The sequence below is a fragment of the Haematobia irritans genome, chromosome 1 (genome assembly GCF_050003625.1).
Source record: "Haematobia irritans isolate KBUSLIRL chromosome 1, ASM5000362v1, whole genome shotgun sequence".
Lineage (NCBI taxonomy): Eukaryota > Metazoa > Arthropoda > Insecta > Diptera > Muscidae > Haematobia > Haematobia irritans.
The window spans coordinates 252,716,242-252,738,248 of record NC_134397.1 but is presented as its reverse complement, the minus strand read 5'-3'; the positions used below and the strand labels follow the sequence as shown (position 1 = coordinate 252,738,248).

At 27.5% G+C, this 22,007-nt stretch overlaps 1 protein-coding gene across 1 annotated transcript in view; it reads right to left on the bottom strand.

Annotated features, from left to right (window-relative positions):
• Positions 1-22,007, bottom strand: part of LOC142220402 (protein Skeletor, isoforms B/C) — a 174,190-nt gene that overhangs the window by 85,692 nt on the left and 66,491 nt on the right. The window contains exons 2-3 of the mRNA XM_075289517.1: positions 14,292-14,368; positions 13,927-14,078 (exon numbers count right to left, since the gene is read on the bottom strand). Coding sequence (XP_075145632.1) covers positions 13,927-14,078; positions 14,292-14,368 — 229 coding nt within the window. The remainder of the gene's footprint in view (positions 1-13,926; positions 14,079-14,291; positions 14,369-22,007) is intronic.

The window sequence follows — 22,007 nt, the reverse complement described above, 5'->3', positions numbered from 1 at the left end:
AAGTTGATATAGAAGGGATTAAAAAAATCCTCCAAATAGTAAGCAAGTGAATGAGGGGCTATGCTTCAAAGGACATGCGTTTCTGTGCACAGGAAAAAAATTGACATGGATGGAAAGATTTTCATCTTCCTTTAAGGATGTTGAAACCAATGATGCGAATTTTTTAAAATTATGATATTTTTATTCAAAATAAAAATTGTTTTCTTAATTAAAAAAAATGTTATAACAAAGATGTAAATTCCTCAAAATAAGCTTTTACATATACAGTGTGACTAAAGAAATAAAATTTTCACAAAGTTGTCTAGTGATATAAAATTTTGACAAAATTTTCTAGAAAAATTAAATTTTTACAAAATTTCCCAAAGAAATAAAATTTTAACAAACTTTTCTAGTGATATAAAATTTTAACAAAATTTTCTATAAAAATAAAATTTGGAGAAAAATTTCTATAGAAATAAAATTTTAACAAAATTTTATATAGAAATAAAATTTTAAGAAAATTGTTTACAGGAATAACATTTTGAGAAAATTTTCTATAGCAATAAAATTTTAAGAAAATTTTCTATAGCAATAAAATTTTAAGAAAAAATTCTATAGAAACAAAATTTTAAGAAAATTGTTTCCAGAAATAAAATTTTGAGAAAATTTTCTATAGCAAAAAAATTTTAAGAAAATTTTCTATAGCAAAAAAATTTTTAGAAAATGTTCTATAGAAATAAAATTTTTAGAAAATTTTCTATAGAAAAAAAGTATTGAGAAAATTTTCTATACCAAAAAAATATTGAGAAAATTTTCTATAGCAATAAAATTTTAGAAAATTGTCTAGAGAATTAAAATTTTTAGAAAATTTTCTAAAGAAATAAAATCTTAATATTTTGTCAAAATAAAATTTTGACAAAATATTCTATAGAAATAAAATTTTAAGAAAATTGTTTACAGAAATAACATTTTGAGAAAATTTTCTATAGAAAAAAAATATTGAGAAAATTTTTTATACCAATAAAATTTTGAGAAAATTTTCTATGGCAATAAAATTTTAAGAAAAATTTCTATAGAAACAAAATTTAAAGAAAATTGTTTCCAGAAATAAAATTTTGAGAAAATTTTCTATAGCAAAAAAATTTTAAGAAAATTTTCTATAGAAATAAAATTTTGACAAAATTTTCTAGAGAAATCAAATTTTTACAAAATTTTCCAAAAACTAAAATTTTGACAAAATTTTCTAGTGATATAAAATTTTAACAAAATTTTCTACAAAAAAAAAATGGAGAAAAATTTCTATAGAAATAAAATTTGGAGAAAAATTTCTATAGAAATAAAATGTTAATAAAATTTTCTATTGAAATAAAATTTAAAGAAAATTGTTTACAGAAATAAAATTTTGAGAAAATTTTCTATAGCAAAACAATTTGAAGAAAATTTTCTATAGAACAAAATTTTCTATTGAAATAAAATTTAAAGAAAATTGTTTACAGAAATAAAATTTTGAGAAAATTTTCGATAGCAATAAAATTAAAAAAAAATTTATATAGAAATAAAATTTTTAGAAAATTTTCTATAGATATAAAATTTTTACAAAATTTTCTATAGAAATAAAATTTTGACAAAATATTCTATAGAAATAAAATTTTAAGAAAATTGTTTACAGAAATAACATTTTGAGAAAATTTTCTATAGAAAAAAAATATTGAGAAAATTTTCTATACCAACAAAATTTTGAGAAAATTTTCTATAGCAATAAAATTTTAAGAAAAATTTCTAATGAAACAAAATTTAAAGAAAATTGTTTCCAGAAATAAAATTTTTAGAAAGTTTTATATAGAAATAAAATTTTTAGAAAACTTTCTAAAGAAATAAAATTTGAAGAAAAATTTCTATAAAAATAAAATTTTGACAAAATTTTCTATAGAAATGAAATTTTAAGAAAATTGTTTACAAAAATAACATTTTGAGAAAATTTTCTATAGGAAAAAAATGTTGAGAAAATTTTCTATACCAATAAAATTTTGAGAAAATTTTCTATAGCAATAACATTTTAAGAAAATTTTCTATAGAAATAAAATTTAAAGAAAATTGTTTACAGAAATAAAATTTTGAGAAAATTTTCTATAGCAATAAAATTTTCTATAGAAATAAAATTTAAAGAAAATTGTTTACGGAAATAAAATTTTTAGAAAATACTCTATAGATATAAAATTTTGACAAAATTTTGTATAGTAATAAAATTTTGACAAAATTTTCTATAGTTATAAAATTTTCTATAGAAATAACATTTTTAGAAAATTTTCTGAGAAATCAAATTTTTACAAAATTTTCCAAAGAAATAAAATTTTGACAAAATTTTCTAGTGATATAAAATTTTAACAAAATTTTCTATAAAAATAAAATTTGGAGAAAAAATTCTATAGAAATAAAATTTTAACAAAATTTTCTATAGAAATAAAATTTAAAGAAAATTGTTTACAGAAATAAAATTTTGGGAAAATTTTCTATAGCAGTAAAATTTTAAAAAAAATTTTCTATAAAAAAAATGAGAACATTTTCTATAGAAATAAAATTTTGACAAAATTTTCTATAGAAATAAAATTTTGACAAAATTTTCTATAGTTTTAAGAAAATTTTATATAGAAATAACATATTTAGAAAATTGTCTATAGATATAACATTTTGACAAAATTTTCTATACAGGTAAAATTTTAAGAAAATTTTATATAGAAATAAAATTTTGACAACGTTTCCTAAACAAATAAAATTGTGACAAAATTTATCAAATAAATATCATTTTGACAAAATTTTCTATAGGAATAAAGTTTTAAGAAATTATATAGGAATAAAATGTTTAGAAAATTTTCTATAGAAAAAAAATATTGAGAAAATTTTCTATACCAATAAAATTTTGACAAAATTTTCTATAGAACAAAAACTGAGAAAATTTTCTATAGAAATAAAATTTTGATAACATTTTCTATAGAAATAAAATTTTGGCAAAATTTTCTATAGTAATAAAATTTTGACAAACATTTCTATAGACATAAAATTTTGAGAAAAATTTCTATAGAAGTAAATTTTGGTAAATTTTTCTAAAGAAATAAAATTTTGACAAAAATTTCTATAGAAATAAAATTTTGAGAATTTTTTCTATTGAAATAAAATTTTGAGAATTTTTTCTATTGAAAGAAATTTTGCAAAATAAGATATTTTTGTTTGGTAGTTTTTTTTTTTTTTGTAAAATTTTTGTAGATTATTTTTGGCCACGGTTGCCATAGATCTTAAGTCCAAAGTCGTCTCCAAGGCTCTGGATGACGTGGTCTTCATTGTCCCCAGTTGAGACTGGGACAATGAAGGGATAAGGAAGGGTTGCTCTCAGAAGGTGATCATATTCCTTCTCTGGGTGTGAGTATTTTAATGACTTATTCGCCCATTAGAAAACAATCTCAAAAATTTCTTCAAAGTGAATTAATGAAGCTAAACTTCAAAAACTTGGTCACTTTGAAAAGTGAACATCTCTCAATAGTGGTCAAGTTTCGAAAGACGTTTGATATATTATCACATTAAATTATTTTTTTTTATAAAAGCAAATACATAAAATGGAAACAATGCTTGCCAAAAACTCAAATTTATTTTCTTTTAAAGAAAATGCCTTTTAACAAATGGCAAGTATTTTATTTGTCTACAATTTCATTCCAGAGGAAAAGATTTTTTCTTTGAATGCACTTCTGGGATGATTTTCACGGTATTATTTTTTTGAGTGTATAAATTATAAAAGGGCACTTAAGATATCCATTTACTAATGTAACCTTTTAACATTTTAACCCACTTTAATGAGAGACATTCAAGATAACGGTTAAATCACGGATATAAACACATACACCTCTAAATACAAATCATAGATAGGCCTCTTTATCACATGTTGCTTTAGAGAACTGTTGAACTGTGAGAGCATAAGTGTATGTGCATATGAATTCTCATTGTACTCATTATCATTTGTATGTCATTACACTCACTCATTCACACTAATACTCAGCAAAGAGATACCCTATAGTGGTATAGTGGTACTACAGTGACACTGAGTCAAGTTTTGAGGTGAATATATCAAAATAGTCGTGGTGTGTGATGATGTTCATAGCTGCTAATCATGGATTAGGGCCAATCACAATTCAAGCCCATATGTCTGTAGTTGACATTTTAACTGAATAGTTGTATATCCTAACCTTGAGTGCAGTTGTGAAAGAAAACAGAAAAAGAAAAGCTTATATATGCAAAAAAAAACAAAGAAAAGCAAGACTAATATAATGCAGAGTAGATAATACTACAGAGTAGATGACAATACAATAGACAGACTAAATACAAACATCTTAAGATGTGTACTTTTTCTTCTCCTGTTGCTTCTCATCCTCTTACGCTCTCTCATAACGAGGTAATCGTGACAAATTAAAATCGTAAGCAAATGAGGCTACCATAGTGCACTTATTCATTCAATATAAAATTATGAAGAAACTATGACAAACAAAAGAGTTTATTGAAAAAAAAAAAACACAAAATAGAAAAATAAACAAGTCAACCTTGATGGAGTGAAAATAACTTTTCTTTGGAAATGTAGATTGTATACACTGAAATAACCTTGATTTAACTCAAATATTCACTGAGAACAGTTGGAATACATATAATGTTTTATGATTTATTAAAAAGAATACAGAGCCTAATACTTTCAAATTTAAATAAATGTAAAAAAAAAACTCGAAGGTAATGTATAGTCTAGTTTATCTGTGATGCACTCAAAAATTATGGATTCAGATAAAAAATTATCACCAACAATTTTTCAATTAAATAAAAATAAAATGTTGACAAAATTCTCTATAGATATAAAATTTTGACAAAATTTGCTATGGAAATAAAATTTTGACAAAATTTTCTATAGAAATAAAATGTTGACGAAATTTTCTATAGCAATAAAATTTTAACAAAATTTTCTATACACACAAAAAAATGTTTTTCTGATTCAATCTTGAAATTAATTGATCCAATTAATTTTTTAATTGAAATGTCTTCAATCATAGAAATGATAGTATCAACTAAAAAAATTAATTGATCCAATTAAAAAATTAATTGATGCTATTAATTTTTGTGATTGATTTTTGTTTCAATTAAAAAATTTGTTGAATCAATTAAATTTTTAATCGAATATTTTTTAAAACTCAATTAAAATTTTAATTGGAAAAAATTTAGTGAAATTGTTTTCTGTGTAGAAATAAAATTTTGACAAAATTTTCTATAGCAACAAAACATTTTTTATAGAAATAAAATTTTTCTATAGAAATAAAATTTTGACAAAATTTTCTATAGAAATAAAATTTTGACAAAATTTTCTACAGAAATAAAATTTTGACAAAATTTTCTAAGAAATAAAATTTTGACAAAATTTCCTATAGAAATAAAATTTTGACAAAATTTTCTGTAGAAATAAAATTTTGATGCAATTTTTGAATAGATATAAAATTTTGAAAACAATTTTCAATAGAAAAAGCATTTTTGAGAAAATTTTCTATAGAATCAAAATTTTGACAAAATTTTCTATAGAATCAACATTTTGACAAAATTTTCTATAGAACTAAAATTTTTACAAATTTTTCTATAGAAATAAAATTAAGCTGAACTTTTCTATAGAAATACAATTTTGACAAAGTTTGCTATAGAAACAAAATTTTGAAAAAAATTTCTACAGAAATTACATTTTCACATATTTTTCTATAGACAAAAATTGTTCTATTTGACAAAATTTTCTATATAAATAAAACTTTGACAAAATTTTCTATAGAAATATAACTTTGACAAAATTTTCTATAGAAATCAAAGTTTGACAAAGTTCGTTGGGGTCAATAGTGACGAAATATAGACTTATTTGCCTTTAAAAACTTCGTTGGTCTAAAATTGTCGTTCTGCAGGCAGAAGTTGTTTTTTTTTTCTTTTGGGTGTACAAATGCTTAATACAGAAAATTTTGACAAAATTTTCTATAGAAATAAAACTTTGACAAAATTTTCTATAACAACAAAAACTTTGACAAAATTTTCTATAGAAATAAAACTTTGACAAAATTTTCTATAGAAATCAAAGTTTGACAAAGTTCGTTGGGGTCAATAGTGACGAAATATAGACTTATTTGCCTTTAAAAACTTCGTTGGTCTAAAATTGTCGTTCTGCAGGCAGAAGTTGTTTTTTTTTCTTTTGGGTGTACAAATGCTTAATACAGAAAATTTTGACAAAATTTTCTATAGAAATAAAACTTTGACAAAATTTTCTATAACAACAAAAACTTTGACAAAATTTTCTATAGAAATAAAATTTTGACGAAATTTTGTATAGAAATAAAATTTTGTCAAAATTTTCAGTAGAAATAAAATTTTAGCCAAATTTTTATAGAAATAAAATTTTGGCGAAATTTTCTATAGAAATAAAATTTTGACAAAATTTTTTATAGAAATAAAATTTTGACGAAATTTTCTATAGAAATAAAATTTTGACGAAATTTTCTATAGAAATAAAATTTTGACAAAATTTTCTATAGAAATAAAATTTTGACAAAATTTTCTGTAGAAATAAAATTTTGACAAAATTTTTTTACAGATATAAAATTTTTAAAACAATTTTAAATAGAAATAAAATTTTGACAAAATTTTCTATAGATATAAAATTTTGACAAAATTTTCTATAGATATAAATTTTTGAAAACAATTTTCTATTGAAATAAAATTTTGACAAAATTTTCTGTAGAAATAAAATATTGACAAAATTTTCTGTAGAAATAAAATATTGACAAATTTGTCTATAGCAACAAAAACCATCGGTGTAGGAGTTATGGCTCTGCGGGCCCATTCACGGTTACCACAGTAGGTAGAATTCTACCAAAATTGGTTGATTTTTTATTGTTTGGTAGATTGGTGGAAATACAAATTTTTATTGAAAATTTTCTATAGAAGTAAAATTTGGGAAAATTTTCTACAGAAAAAATGTTTTGATAAAATTTTCTACAGAAATAAAATTGTAAATAGAAATAAAATATTGACACATTTGTCTATAGCAACAAAAACTTTGACAAAATTTTCTATTTACAAAAAAAAATGACAAAATTTTCTACTAAAATTTTATCAAAATTTTCTGTAGAAATAAAATTTTGACGAAATTTTCTATAGAAAAAAAAATTTGACGAAATTTTCTATAAAAATAAAATTTTGACAAATTTTTATATAGAAGTAAAATTTTGACAAAATTTTATATAGAAATGAAATTTTGACAAAATTTTTTATAGCAACAAAAACTTTGACAACATTTTCTATAGAAATAAAATTTTGACAAAATTTTCTATAAAAATAAAATGTTGACAAAATTTTCTATAGAAATGAAATTTTGACAAAATTTTTTATAGCAACAAAAACTTGACAACATTTTCTATAGAAATAAAATTTTCACAAATTTTTCTATAGAAATAAAATTTGGGCAAAATTTTCTATAGAAAGAAAATTTTGACAAATTTTGCTATAGCAACAAAACCTTTGACAAAATTTTCTATAGAAATAAAATTTTCACAAAATTTTCTAAGAAATAAAATTTTGACAAAATTTTCTATAGAAATGAAATTTTCACAAAATTTTCTATAGAAATAAAATTTTGACAAAATTTTCTAAGAAATAAAATTTTAACAAAATTTTCTATAGAAATAAAATTTTGACAAAATTTTCTATAGAAATAAAATTTTGACAAAATTTTCTATAACAAGAAAAACTTTGACAAAATTTTCTATAGAAATGAAATTTTCACAAAATTTTCTATAGAAATAAAATTTTGACAAAATTTTCTAAGAAAAAAAATTTTAACAAAATTTTTTATAGAAATAAAATTTTGACGAAATTTTCTATAGAAATAAAATTTTTGACGAAATTTTCTATAAAAATAAAATTTTGACAAATTTTTATATAGAAATAAAATTTTGACAAAATTTTCTATAGAATAAAATTTTGTCAAAAATTTCTGTAGAAATAAAATTTTCGCAAAATTTTTATAGAAATAAAATTTTGACAAACATTTTCTATGGAAATAAAATTTTGACAAAATTTTCTATAAAAATAAAATGCTGACAAAATTTTCTATACAAATAAAATTTTGACAAAATTTTTTATAGCAACAAAAACTTGACAACATTTTCTATAGAAATAAAATTTTCACAAATTTTTCTATAGAAATAAAATTTTGACAAAATTTTCTATAGAAATAAAATTTTGACAAAATTTTCTATAAAAAGAAAAACTTTGACAAAATTTTCTATAGAAATGAAATTTTCACAAAATTTTCTATAGAAATAAAATTTTGACAAAATTTTCTAAGAAATAAAATTTTAACAAAATTTTCCATAGAAATAAAATTTTGACAAAATTTTCTATAGAAATACAATTTTGACAAAATTTTCTATAGAAATAAAATTTTGACAAAATTTTCTATAACAATAAAAACTTTGACAAAATTTTCTATAGAAATAAAATTTTGACAAAATTTTCAATAGAAATAAAATGTTGACAAAATTTTCTATAGAAATCAAAGTTTGACAAAATTTTCTATAGAAATCAAAGTTTGACAAAGTTCGTTGGGGTCAATAGCGACGATACAGAGAATTATTTGCCTTTAAACAGAAAATTTGATAATAAAAGAAAACTTCGTTTGTCTATAAGTTCGTTCTGGAGGCAGAAGTTGTTTTTTTTTTTCTTTTGGATTGATTTTTGGGTTAAAACAGAAACGAGATTTTAAGGACTCAGACGTCATAGCCTTACCATTTTACCTTAAATCCATAGAAATCCCCCCTCCCTACGATCTCCTCATCCAAAACTAATGTAATTTACCTTCATCACTTATTTGCCACCTGATGATGGGACAATGAAAACATTAAAAGGACCAAAACTCAAACTCATGTTGGGACCAAAGCCGAAGAAAAAACCATCATCATTTTCGATTTCATTGTGGTGAGGTTGATTAACTGTGAATGGTGGTGAATGTCGGCTGGCTGCTGGCTGCTGGATGACTCTATGTGCCATGTGAAAAATGAGAAATGCTTTTTAATTTCTCAAAGTGGTTTCAATATTAAAGCGTGCGTAACGCGACATAACGATATAGCATCGCAAACAACTAAATGACATTGCCTCCGTGAATGATGGTTAAATCTGGGTATAGAACGATGGTGGCCGTAAAAGCAGGGTGTGAACGGGTGAATGGATTAACGAACAAACGAATATGTTTGAAATGCTTGAGTTGCAACAACAGCAATAATTTCCAACATTCAAAACCTTATTCTCATTCATTCAGTCAGCCATACACATATGGGAATTTTAACCGTCCACAACAAAAGCAACAGCAACAAAGCAATGACTAGCGCCATCCAAACCAATTGAAATCTGTCAAAGCGTTATGCATTCATACAATAAATTAATGGAATTGCTATGATATTCATAAATTTTGAGTGTTACATATTATTCATGACTCCCAGAACAAGTCATTTGTCCTCTTTACTTGGCTCTACCTACCAAAGTCTTCAAAGGCGTCATAATCCACTTTATTGGATTAAATGTTATGAGAAATTTATTATGATTCTATAAAACATACAATTTTTTACCTTTTCTTCTCTAGAAGATATTTAAAAAGATGTGGTAGAAATATTTCAGGCATTGAAATATAAAAATAACCACAAAATTCTTTAGTACAATGATAAATCCTTTACCAAATGACTCAATCATTATCTCTCACTCTCTCGCTCTCTCTCTCTCCCAGCTCACTCAAACTCACCTTTATGGTAGCCATAGTACGAAAGCCTACCACCCATTCCATCACCACCCATCGCTAACATAATGTTTTAAGCTCACACCATTGCATTCGTGTTAATATAACCACTGACAAAGGAACAATTCAACGAAGTGCCGACCACATTTCGTATTCACAAAGCCAGGGAGTAAGAACCACAGTTGCCACTCGAGCCAAAAATAATCAAACCAAAATTTGGAGAAAATTTTACCAAACAAAAATTCTTTTTTTTTGTCACAATTTTATTTCGATAGAAAATTTTGTTTCTATAGACATTTTTTCAAAAATTTTATTTCTATGGAAAATTTTGTCAAAACTTTATTTTTATAGAAAACTAGCGTAACCCGACCCACTTTGGGTCGGGAAAATGGAGCTATATCTTAATCTGAACCAATTTGCGTAATTCTATTCCCTGTGCAAAATTTCAACTAAATCGGAGTTAAAAATTGGCCTCTGTCGTCATATGAGTGTAAATCGGGCGAAAGCTATATATGGGAGGTATATCTAAATCTGAATATGAGTGTAAATCGGGCGAAAGCTATATATGGGAGCTATATATAAATCTGAACCAATTTGCGTAGTTCTACTCCCTGTGCAAAATTTCAACTAAATCGGAGTTAAAAATTGGCCTCTGTCGTCATTTGAGTGTAAATCGGGCGAAAGCTATATATGGGAGATATATCTAAATCTGAACCGATTTCAATAAAATTTGGCACACTTGACTATACTACTAATTGTACTACTAGTGCAAAATTTCAACGACTTTGGGGTAAAACTCTGGCTTCTGGGACCGTATTAGTCCATATCGGGCGAAAGATATATATGGAAGCTATATTTAAATCTGAACCGATTTCAATAAAATTTGGCACACTTGACTATAATACTAACTGTTCTTTTTGTACAAAATTTTAAGAAAATTAGGATAAAACTCTGGCTTCTGGGACCGTATTAGTCCATATCGGGCGAAATATATATATATGGGAGCTATATCTAAATCTGAACCGATTTCTTCCAAAATCAATAGGGTTCTATTCTGAGCCAAAACACATATTTGTGCCAAATTTGAAGTCGATTGGACTAAAACTGCGACATCACAAAAATGTGTTCACGGACAGAGGGACATGGCTATATCGACTCAGGAGCAGAGAATGAAGCCGACCCATTTTTGTCGGCGGCGGCTGACACTAAATATTTGCCTCCGGCGGCGGCGGCTTGACAGCTAAGCCGATAAAAAATTATCTATTCGGCGGCGCAAAATTATCTATTATAAAATCAATTTGAAGTTTTCCGAATTGTAATGAGATTAGTTGTACAACCAATCCTACAATCAAATTTACATTTCATTCAAATTTTTTGAGCTGAATTTTTGTAAAACTATTATAGCAACTTGATACTAATTCATTGAAGGTGGAAAGTTCAAAATTTTGGCAAAAACTATAACAAATATTATTAAATTTTTCTGATATAAATCAATATTTTAGATTAATTGGCGGCTAAATTTGAGTCGAGATGAGTCGACATATTCGGCGGCGGCGTCGACTGCTAAAAACGGGTCGGCGACGGCTAAAATCGGCGGCGCGACTCTGCTCAGGTGACTACCCTGAGCATTTTTGCCAAAGACACCATGTGTCTATCTCGTGTCCTTCTGGGTGTTGCAAACATATGCACAAACTTATAATACCCTGTTCCACAGTGTGACACAGGGCATAAAAAAACGGACTAAAATTTTATTGATATAGAAAATTTTGTCAATATTTTTTGTTTTTTTGGAGATTTTATTTCTATAAAAAAAAAGTTGTCAAAATTTTATTGGTATAGAAAATTTTATTTCTATAGACAATTTTGTCAACATTTATTTCTATAGAAAACATTGTCATAATTTTATTTCACTAGAAAATTTTGTTAAAATTTTATTTCTAACTTTTCTAACTTTCTATATAGTTTGATCACATTTTAAATCTAAAGAAAATTTTGTCAAAATTTTATTTCTATGGGAAATTCTTTTCTATAGAAAATTTTGTCAATATTTTATTTCCATAGAAATTGTTTTTATTGATATAGAAAAATAATAATAATATCAAAAAAAACAATATCAAAATCTTATTTCTATAGAAAATTTTGTCAAATTTTTTTTGCAAAATTTTTTCCAAATTTTATTTCTATAGAGAATTTTGTCAAATTTTTATTTCTTTAGAAATAACATTTATTTCTATAGAATATTTTATTAAAATTTTATTTCTTTAAAAAATTTTGTCAAAATTTTTTTTGATATAGAAAATTTTCTAGAAATTTCATTTCTATAAAAAATTTTGCCAAATGTGACAGAAATGTGGGAATTTTTTGTCAAAATTTGATTTCTATAGAACATTTAGTTAAAATTTTATTTCTATAGAAAATTTTGTCGATATTTTTTTTTTCTATAGAAAATTTTGTCAATATTTTTTTTTTATAGAAAATTTTATTTCTATAAAAAAAGGTTGTCAAAATGTTATTGGTATAGAAAATTTTGTTAAAATTTTATTTCTATAGAAAATTTTGTCAATATTTTTTTTTATAGAAAATTTTGTCAAATTTTATTTCTGTAGAAAGTTTGGTCAAATTTTGTCAAAATTTTGTTTCTATAGAAAATTTTTTTCTATAGAAAATTTTGTCAATAACATATTTTATTTCCATAGAAAGTGTTGTCAAAATTTTATTTCTATAAAAAAGTTTGTCAAAATTTTATTTCTATAAAAAATTTTGTCAATATTCTATTTCCATAGAAAATTTTGTCAAAATTTTATTTCTATAGAAAATTGTGCCAAAATGTTGTTTTTATAAAAAATTTTGACACAATTTTATTTCTATAGAAAATTTTGTCAAAATTTTATTCCTATAGAAAATTTTGTCAAAATTTTATGTCTATGGAAAATTTTCTCAAAAATTGTATTTCTATAGAAAATTTTTATTTGTGTAGAAAATTTTGTCAAAATTTTATTGCTATAGAAAATTTTGCTCAAATTTAATTGCTATAGAAAGTTTGTCAAAATGCTATTTCTATAGAAAATTTCGTCAAAATTTTATTTCTATAGAAGAGTTTGTCAGAATTTTATTTCTATAGAAAATTGTGTCAAAATGTTATTTCTATAAAAAATTTTGACAAAATTTTATTTCTATAAAAATTTTTGACAAAATTTTATTTCTATAGAAAATTTTGTCAAAATTTTATTTCTTTGGAAAACTTTGTCAAAATTTTATTTCTTTGGCAAATTTTATCAAAATTTTATTTCTATGAAAAATTTTGTCAACATTTTAGTTCTTCGGACAATTTTGTCAAAATTTTATTTCTATGAAAAATTTTGTCAAAATTTAGTTCTATAGAAAACTTTGTGAAAATTTTATTTCTTTGGAAAAATTTTTCAAAATTGTATTTCTATGGAAAATTTTGTCAAAATTTTAATTTTTATAGAAAATTTTGTCAAAATTTTAATTTTTATAGAAAATTTTGCCCAAATTTAATTTCTGTAGAAAATTTTGTCAAAAATTTTATTTTAATAGAAAATGTTTTCAAAATTGTTATTTTTCTAGAAAATTTTTTCAAAATTTTATTTTAATAGAAAATTTTTCAAAATTTTATTTTTATAGAAAATTTAGTCAAAGATTTTTTTATGGAAAATTTTGTTAAAATTATATTTCTTTGGAAAACGTTGTGAAAATTTGTTCTAGACTTTTACCAACTGTGCCAACTGTGGTAAGAACACAAGAGAGCAGACGGAAAGTTAAGTAACGGAAATGCGTTTCAACTTATTTTTGTTTTATGTGTTCTTCGCTATGCTAAGGCTCCTTCGTAATGGAAAGTGCATTAACAAATTTTTGTTGAAAATGAAACCACATTTATGCGGAAGGAAATTATACATCCTTAATATTTTCTGGGTGAAAAACAAAAGCAACAACAACAAAATAACTCCCTGAAAATTAAACAAAATTCAGCTCTACGAAAGAGAATGAATACAACAAAAGACCCTAGAAGAGTGGCTAAGAGAGTGACTGAGAGAAGTAAGATATATGTATATTTGAAGTGTCTATGTCTGTGTGTGTTTATTACTTACATTCCTACATAGTCCTCTGGATATGGTATAATGAATCCTTCTGGACTTGGACGTGGTGTTTTGCCAACCCAAAAGAAGGCATCCGGTCCTGTGCCATCATAAGCAAAGGATTTTATGAACAGTGTTGATTCGTCCACAGCATAAATGGAACCCTTTTGTATGTTGTTGTTGTTGTTATTTGGGGGGAGATACATGAAGATGCAGAGATATGGATGAGAGAGAAAGAGAATAGAAATAAAAGTTATTTAAAATATATTTTTGTGACCATAAAAACCACAACACAGAATAATTGAAAAAAAAAAACAAAAAAGAAAAGAAAATATTTTAAGCGAAATTTTGTGGTATATGTAGAGTTGTGGGCTTACCTTTATGCCATGGGCGAAGTTTGTAAAGTCTCCGATAAAACGACCATAATAGGGCTCTGGTGGTGCACGCCCATATGCTGAAATTATAATGAGAATAAGGAAATTATTAATTTAAATTATTAAAAATCATAAAAATAATTATTAAAAATGAAAAATTAAAAAAAAAACAATTATTAGATCTATTTCATTTTTTCTCTGTGAAAAAAAAAATCGTCTTTTGAAGAAACAAAGTTCAAATTAGAATTTGTAAACAAATGTCATATTTTTGGTAAATTGTAAAAATTGGGAAATTGGGGAAATTTTGAACTACTACAAAGAAATTTGTCCTTAACATTCGTGCTCTATATGCGTCTTAGCACAGTTGCACATCATAAGAATGTTTAACGAATATTTTAAAACTTTTCATGGCCAAAAAAAACGAAAAGCCCTACATGAAATCGTGTAGGCCCGTGGACGAAACTCTGACCATGGCCAAAAAAAAGCGAAAAGCCCTACATGAAATCGTGTAGGCCCGTGGACGAAACTCTGACCATTACGTTTTGATTTTTCGGTACCGTTTCCGTTTCATTTTGTTACCATCCGTTCACGATTTTGAAACATAAATTTTTTCTATTAGAGCACGTATAGTCGACTCTGACGACCATGAGTTATTTCATATATCCCCGTGTAAAAATTGGAGGATCGAATCCTATCTAATAATATCAAATTGGGTCTAATTGGATCTGTTCAGATATTGGTTCAGACATAATTAGATATGCACAGATATGCTATATATGGTGTTAGATCTGGTTAGATATAATTGCAGATCTCATCATATATAGTATAATATCTAATTATATCTGGCATATCTAATAATATATGCTTGGATAGGACCATATATAGCACTATATCTAATAAGATATGGTAGATATAACATCACATCGGACTATATATGGGGTTAAATACGGTCCAAAATATAAAAAAAAAATCATGAACAAGTTAAAAAGATTTTTGAAATACACGTCTAAACCTCAATGCCATTATGTCAAATGTCAACGCCGTCAGGGGCATCACTTCTAAACAAATTTAACGCCAGACTAGCTGATAAAATTAAGAAATTTAATATAATTGTTTTAAATGTGTTCCTTTGATAAAGTGTATATCGTTTCCTTTATTGCGGAGATTATGTAGGTAAGTAGATTGTATTTGTTATTTCCTTAGTAGTCATTTTCATATTGTTTTACATTTTCTAGATTTGGAAAAAAAGGAAACCTCAGTGGTGTACTGGTTAACATGCCCGCCTCGCATTCAAAAGGTCACGGGTTCAATCCCAGTTCCGACCAACACCAAAAATTATTTCGGATGTGGATTATCTCCTCGCAGTAATGTTGGTGACATTTCTGCTTCAAAGATTCTCTAAGTTGTTTCAGCGCAACGTGAAATGCCAATAGGACTCGATTATAGCAAGGAGGTCCCATGTTATTGAGCTAATTATTGAATCGAGCAGCAGTCAGTGATAAGTGAGATGTTGATCACTGTGATGTCATGATGGTCTGAATAGTATGTATGAGCCTAAAATAACAGCCTATCGCTATACCTAACCTAATCCCGAATACACTTTAAATGTGAGTATTAAAAGCAACATAAAATTATATGGCAATTTTTATTGCAACTTAAAGAAGAATGATTCAAAACAATACTAATACATGCTTACATAGTTCAATATATTCCCATATTTGTTTATTCCTATATTTGTTTAATAATTGTTTTTATACTTAATTTCATTGCAGTTTGCCTTAACGCTGTAATACTTTAGTCGCGTGTCTAAGTCCAAAACAGAAGAAACAAACGAAAAAACCCTTGGACAACACTCTAACTCAACTGTCAATATTCTTAAATAGCTTTGATGGATCAATTTAAATTAAACATATTTATTATGCACATACTTTTTGTCTGTATTATTAAATAAAACAATTGATCTCATTTTATATACAAATTATGGGCTTTTATGTGTTGAAAGATCTCGAAAGATACAATTGTATCAAATAATATACAATTATATCAAATTAGATCTGATTAGATGTGTCTCATTTTTGAGATCTGATCAGATCCAATTTCATAGTATTTAGATCTGACCAGATATAACCATTTTTCGGATCTGCTCAGATCTGACCATATCTTGGCTCAGATCTAACCATATCAAATCAGATCCCCCAATTTTTACACGGGTCGCTTTATTTTTTTTTTTTTTTGAATTTTTTCCATCTTTTTGGTTGCTAGTGTTACTGTGTGAATGGATCACAGCTGCATCATTCTATGTTACCACGTATCCCCCATACACGTGTCTATACGTGCTTAAGGATATTTATTTAGCAAGGGCCGTGTCGTGATGATGAAAAAATAAATGAATATATTTTTTCTTCGTCTCCTTTCCATTTCGAACGATGTGTTTGCACAAAGTGCAGGATATTTAAAGAAAAGAAAACTCGAACAATGGCAAGTGCTACTGTTGTTATAACAACAACGGAGTATGACAGATAAAATGGGAAAAAATCTTGGCAATCAGTAGTTGAGTTTACATGATTGCAATAGGGTGGCTGATATGTATACAACAACAAGTTAGGCGCTATATTTTTTATACCCTCCATCATAGGATGGGGGTATATTAACTTTGTCATTCCGTTTGTAACACATCGAAATATTGCTCTAAGACCCCATAAAGTATATATATTCTGGGTCGTGGTGAAATTCTGAGTCGATCTAAGCATGTCCGTCCGTCCGTCCGTCCGTCCGTCCGTCTGTTGAAATCACGCTAACTTCCGAACGAAACAAGCTATCGACTTGAAACTTGGCACAAGTAGTTGTTATCGATGTAGGTCGGATGGTATTGAAAATGGGCCATATCGGTCCACTTTTACGTATAGCCCCCATATAAAGGGACCCTCAGATTTGGCTTGTGGAGACTCTAACAGAAGCATATTTCATCCGATCCGGCTGAAATTTGGTACATGGTGTTGGTATATGGTCTCTAACAACCATGCGAAAAATGGTCCACATCGGTCCATAATTATATATAGCCCCCATATAAACCGATCCCCAGATTTGACTTGCGGAGCCTAAAAGAGGAGCAAATTTCATCCGATCCGGCTGAAATTTGGTACATGGTGTTGGTATATGCTCTCTACCAACCATGCAAAAAATGGTCCACATCGGTCCATAATTATATATAGCCCCATATAAACCGATCCCCAGATTTGGCCTGCGGAGCCTCAAAGAGAAAAAAATTTCATCCGATCCGGCTGAAATTTGGTACATGATGTTGGTATACGGTCTCTAACAACCATGCAAAAATTGGTCCACATCGGTTCATAATTACATATAGCCCCCATATAAACCGATCCCCAGATTTGGCTTGCGAAGTCTCCAAGAGAAGCAAATTTCATCCAAGCCGGTTGTAATTTGGAACATGGTGTTAGTATATGATCTTTAACAACCGTGCCAGAATTGGTCCATATCGGTCCATAATTATATATAGCCCCCATATAAAACGTTCTCCAGATTTGACCTCCGGAGCGTCTTGGAGGAGCAAAATTCATCCGATCCGGTTCAAATTAGAAACGTGGTGTTAGTATATGGTCGCTAACAACCATACCAAAATTGGTCCAATCACACAAAAATTGGTCCATATCGGTTCATAATCATGGTTGCCACTAGAGCCAAAAATAATCTACCAAAATTTTATTTCTATAGAAAATTTTGTCAAAATTTTATTTCTATAGAAAATTTTGTTCAAATTTTATTCGGTTCATAATCATGGTTGCCACTCGAGCCACAAATAATCTACCAAGATTTTATTTCTATAGAAAATTTTGTCAAAAGTTTATTTCTATAGAGAATTTTGTTAAAATTTTATTTCTGTAGAAATTTTTGTCAAAATTTTCTTTCTATAGAATATTTTGTCAAAATTTTTATTTCTATAGAAAATTTTGTGAAAATTTTATTTCTATAGAAAATTTTGTCAAAATTGTATGTCTACTTTGTCAAACTGACTTATATACGTATTGGATCGATCTTTTTTGATTTAATATATACCACGTATGGACTTACATACAATTTAGAAGATGGTGTTAGGAGGTTTTAAGATACCTTGCCATCGGCAAGCGTTACCGCAACTTAAGTAATTCGATTGTGGATGGCAGTGTTTAGAAGAAGTTTCTACGCAATCCATGATGGAGGGTACATAAGCTTCGGCCTGGCCGAACTTACGGCCGTATATACTTGTTTTAAATTTGTTTTTTTACTATTTGTTTTTAATATTTTATTATACAAAAGCAAAAATGTCGGAAATAATATAATATTATGCCCTCCACCATAGGATGGGGGTATGTTGCCTTTGTCATTCCGTTTGTAACACATCGAAATATTGCTCTAAGACCCCATAAAGTATTCTGGTGAAATTCTGAGTCGATCTGAGCATGTCCGTCCGTCCGTCCGTCTGTTGAAATCACGCTAACTTCCGAACGAAACAAGCTATCGACTTGAAACTTGGCACAAGTAGTTGTTATTGATGTAGGTCGGATGGTATTGCAAATGGGCCATATCGGTCCACATTTACGTATAGCCCCCATAAAAACGGACCCCCAAATTTGGCTTGCGAATCCTCTTGGACAAGCAAATTTCATCCGATCCGGCTGAAATTTGTTACATGGTATTAGTATATGGTCTCTGCCAACCATGCAGGAATTGGTCCATATCGGTCCATAATTATATGTAGCCCCCATATAAACCGATCCCCAGATTTGGCTTGCGGAGCCTCTAAGAGAAGCAAATTTCATCCGATCCGGCTGAAATTTGGTACATGGTGTTAGTATATGGTCTCTAACAACCATGCAAAAATTGGTCCACATCGATCAATAATTATATATAGCCCCCATATAAACCGATCCCCAGATTTGGCTTGCGGAGCCTATAAGAGAAGCAAATTTCATCCGATCCGGGTGAAATTTGGTACATTGTGTTAGTATATGGTCTCTAATAACCGTGTCAGAATTGGTCCATATCGTTCCATAATTAAATATAGCCCCCATATAAACCGATGCCCAGATTTGGCTTGTGGAGCCTCTAAGAGAAGAAAGTTTCATCCGATCCGGCTGAAATTTGGTACATGGTGTTAGTATATGGTCTCTAACAACTATGCAAAAATTGGTCCACGTCGGTGCATAATTATATATAGCCCCCATATAAACCGATTACCAGATTTGACCTCCGGAGCCTCTTGGAAGACCAAAATTCATCTGATTCAGTTGAAATTTGGTACGTGGTCTTAATATATGGCCTCAAATACCCATGCAAAATTTGGTCGAAATCGGTCAATAATTATATATAGGCCCCGTATAAACCGATCCCCAGATTTGACCGCCGGAGCCCCTTGGAAGAGCAAAATTCATCCGATTCGGTTGAAATTTGGTACGTGATGTTAGTAAAATATATGGTCTCTAACAACCATGCAAAAATTGGTCCACGTCGGTCCATAATTATATATAGCCCCCATATAAACCGATCCCCAGATTTGACCTCTGGTGCCTTTTGGTGAAGCAAAATTCATCCGATATGGTTGAAATTTGGTACGTGGTGGTAGTATATGATATTTAACAACCATGCCAAAAGTAGTCCATATCAGTCCATAATCATATATAGCCCCCATATAAACCGACCCCGTGATTTGGTTTTGGAGCCTCTTGGAGGAGCGAATTTCATCCGAGTCAGTTGAAATTTGGTACATTGTATAGTTATATATAGCCCTCAGATAAATCGATCCCCAATTACACAAAAATTGGTCCATATCAAGTTCATAATTCTATATAGCCCCTATATAAGCGACCCCCATATTACAATTCTGGCTCTCTACGTACCGTGCAAAAGTCCATGTCGATTCGTAATTATTTGTAGACTTACCTATACATACCTTTTTTGTCTAATATATACCACGTATGGACTAACTCACAATTTAGAAAACGATGTTAAGAAGTTTTAAGATACTACAACCCAAGTAGTTCTACCCAATCCATGGTGGAGGGTACATAATATTCGGCCTGGCCGAACTTACGGCCGTATATACTTGTTTTAGAACTAGTTTAGATTTGTTCGAATTTGGTATTGGAGACAAACCCATTACACGTTGCACGAAAGTGGCTCCGCGGTATTTTGGCCCATTCCTAGCGAAATGGTCGACACTTTGTTTGTTTTTAGTGTCAACCTTTCTCTCCAAATGCCCCAGAAGCAAAAGTCCAAAAATATCCCCAAAAAATTTCCAATCTAAAAGTTGATTGAAGTTGAACATTTTTTTTCAATTAATAAATTAATTGATATAAATAACTTCTTAATCAATATAGAAACATAAAGTAATTTAACTCACAGATTCAAAATTTTAAAATTTTTTATTAAAAATTAATTGATACAATTAACTTTTCAAAGCAAACTCGGTTGACAAAGTCAGTTAAAGAAAAGCGATGGAAAATTGTTTAATTTTTATTTTAAAATTTATTTCAAACAATCAATTTTCTAATCAAAATAAAAACACCAAGTCAGTTGAGCAAGTAATTGAAAATAGTTACGTTTTTAATGAAAAATTAATTGAGTTTTGCAATCAACATCAATTCAATTTTTAATTGAATCAATTTAAAAAAAATTAATTTAAATTTGCTAATAGAATTTTTTAATCAAGTATTTTTTGTATGCCCAATTAAAACTGTGATTAATACTATCATCATTTTTGTGATTGCAGACAATTCCATTTAAAAAATTATTTGAATCAATTGGAAGTTGTCAAAATTGTATAGTATAGAAAATTTTATCAAAATTTTATTCCTAGAGAAAATTTTATCAAAATTGTATCCGATAAAAAAATTTTGTCACAATGTTATTCCTATGGGAGACACCGTGGTGCAATGGTTAGCATGCCCGCCTTGCATACACAAGGTCGTCGGTTCGATTCCTGCTTCGACCGAACACCAAAAAAGTTTTTCAGCGGTGGATTATCCCACCTCAGTAATGCCGGTGACATTGCTGAGGGTTTCAAAGCTTCTCTAAGTGGTTTCACTGCAATGTGGAACGCAGTTCTGACTCGGCTATAAAAAGGAGGTCCCTTGTCATTGAGCTTAACATGGAATCGGGCAGCACTCAGTGATAAGAGAGAAGTTCACCACTGTGGTATCACAATGGACTGAATAGTCTAAGTGAGCCTGATAAATCTGGCTGCCACCTAACCTAACCTACCAATCAAACATTTTATTCCTAAAGAAAATGTTGTCAACATTGTATTTCTATCGAAAAGTTTGTCAAAATTTTATTCCTAGAGAAAATTTTATTTCGATAGAAAAATTTTGTCAAAATTTTATTTCCATAGAAAATAATGTAAAAATATTATTCCTTGAGAAAATGTTGTCAAAATTGTATTCCTGTAGAAAATTTTGCTATCATTGTATAGCTAACGCAAATTTTGTCAATATTTTATAATATAGAAAATTTTATCAAAATTTTATTTCTATAGAAAATTTTGTCAAAATTTTATTTCTATCGAAAATTTTGTCAAAATTTTATAGCTAGAGAAACTTTCGTCAAAATTTTATTCCTAGCGAAACTTTTGTCAAAATTTTATTCCTAGAGAAAATTTTGTCAAAATTTTATTTCGATAAAAATTGTATCAAAATTTTATTTCGATAAAAATTGTATCAAAAT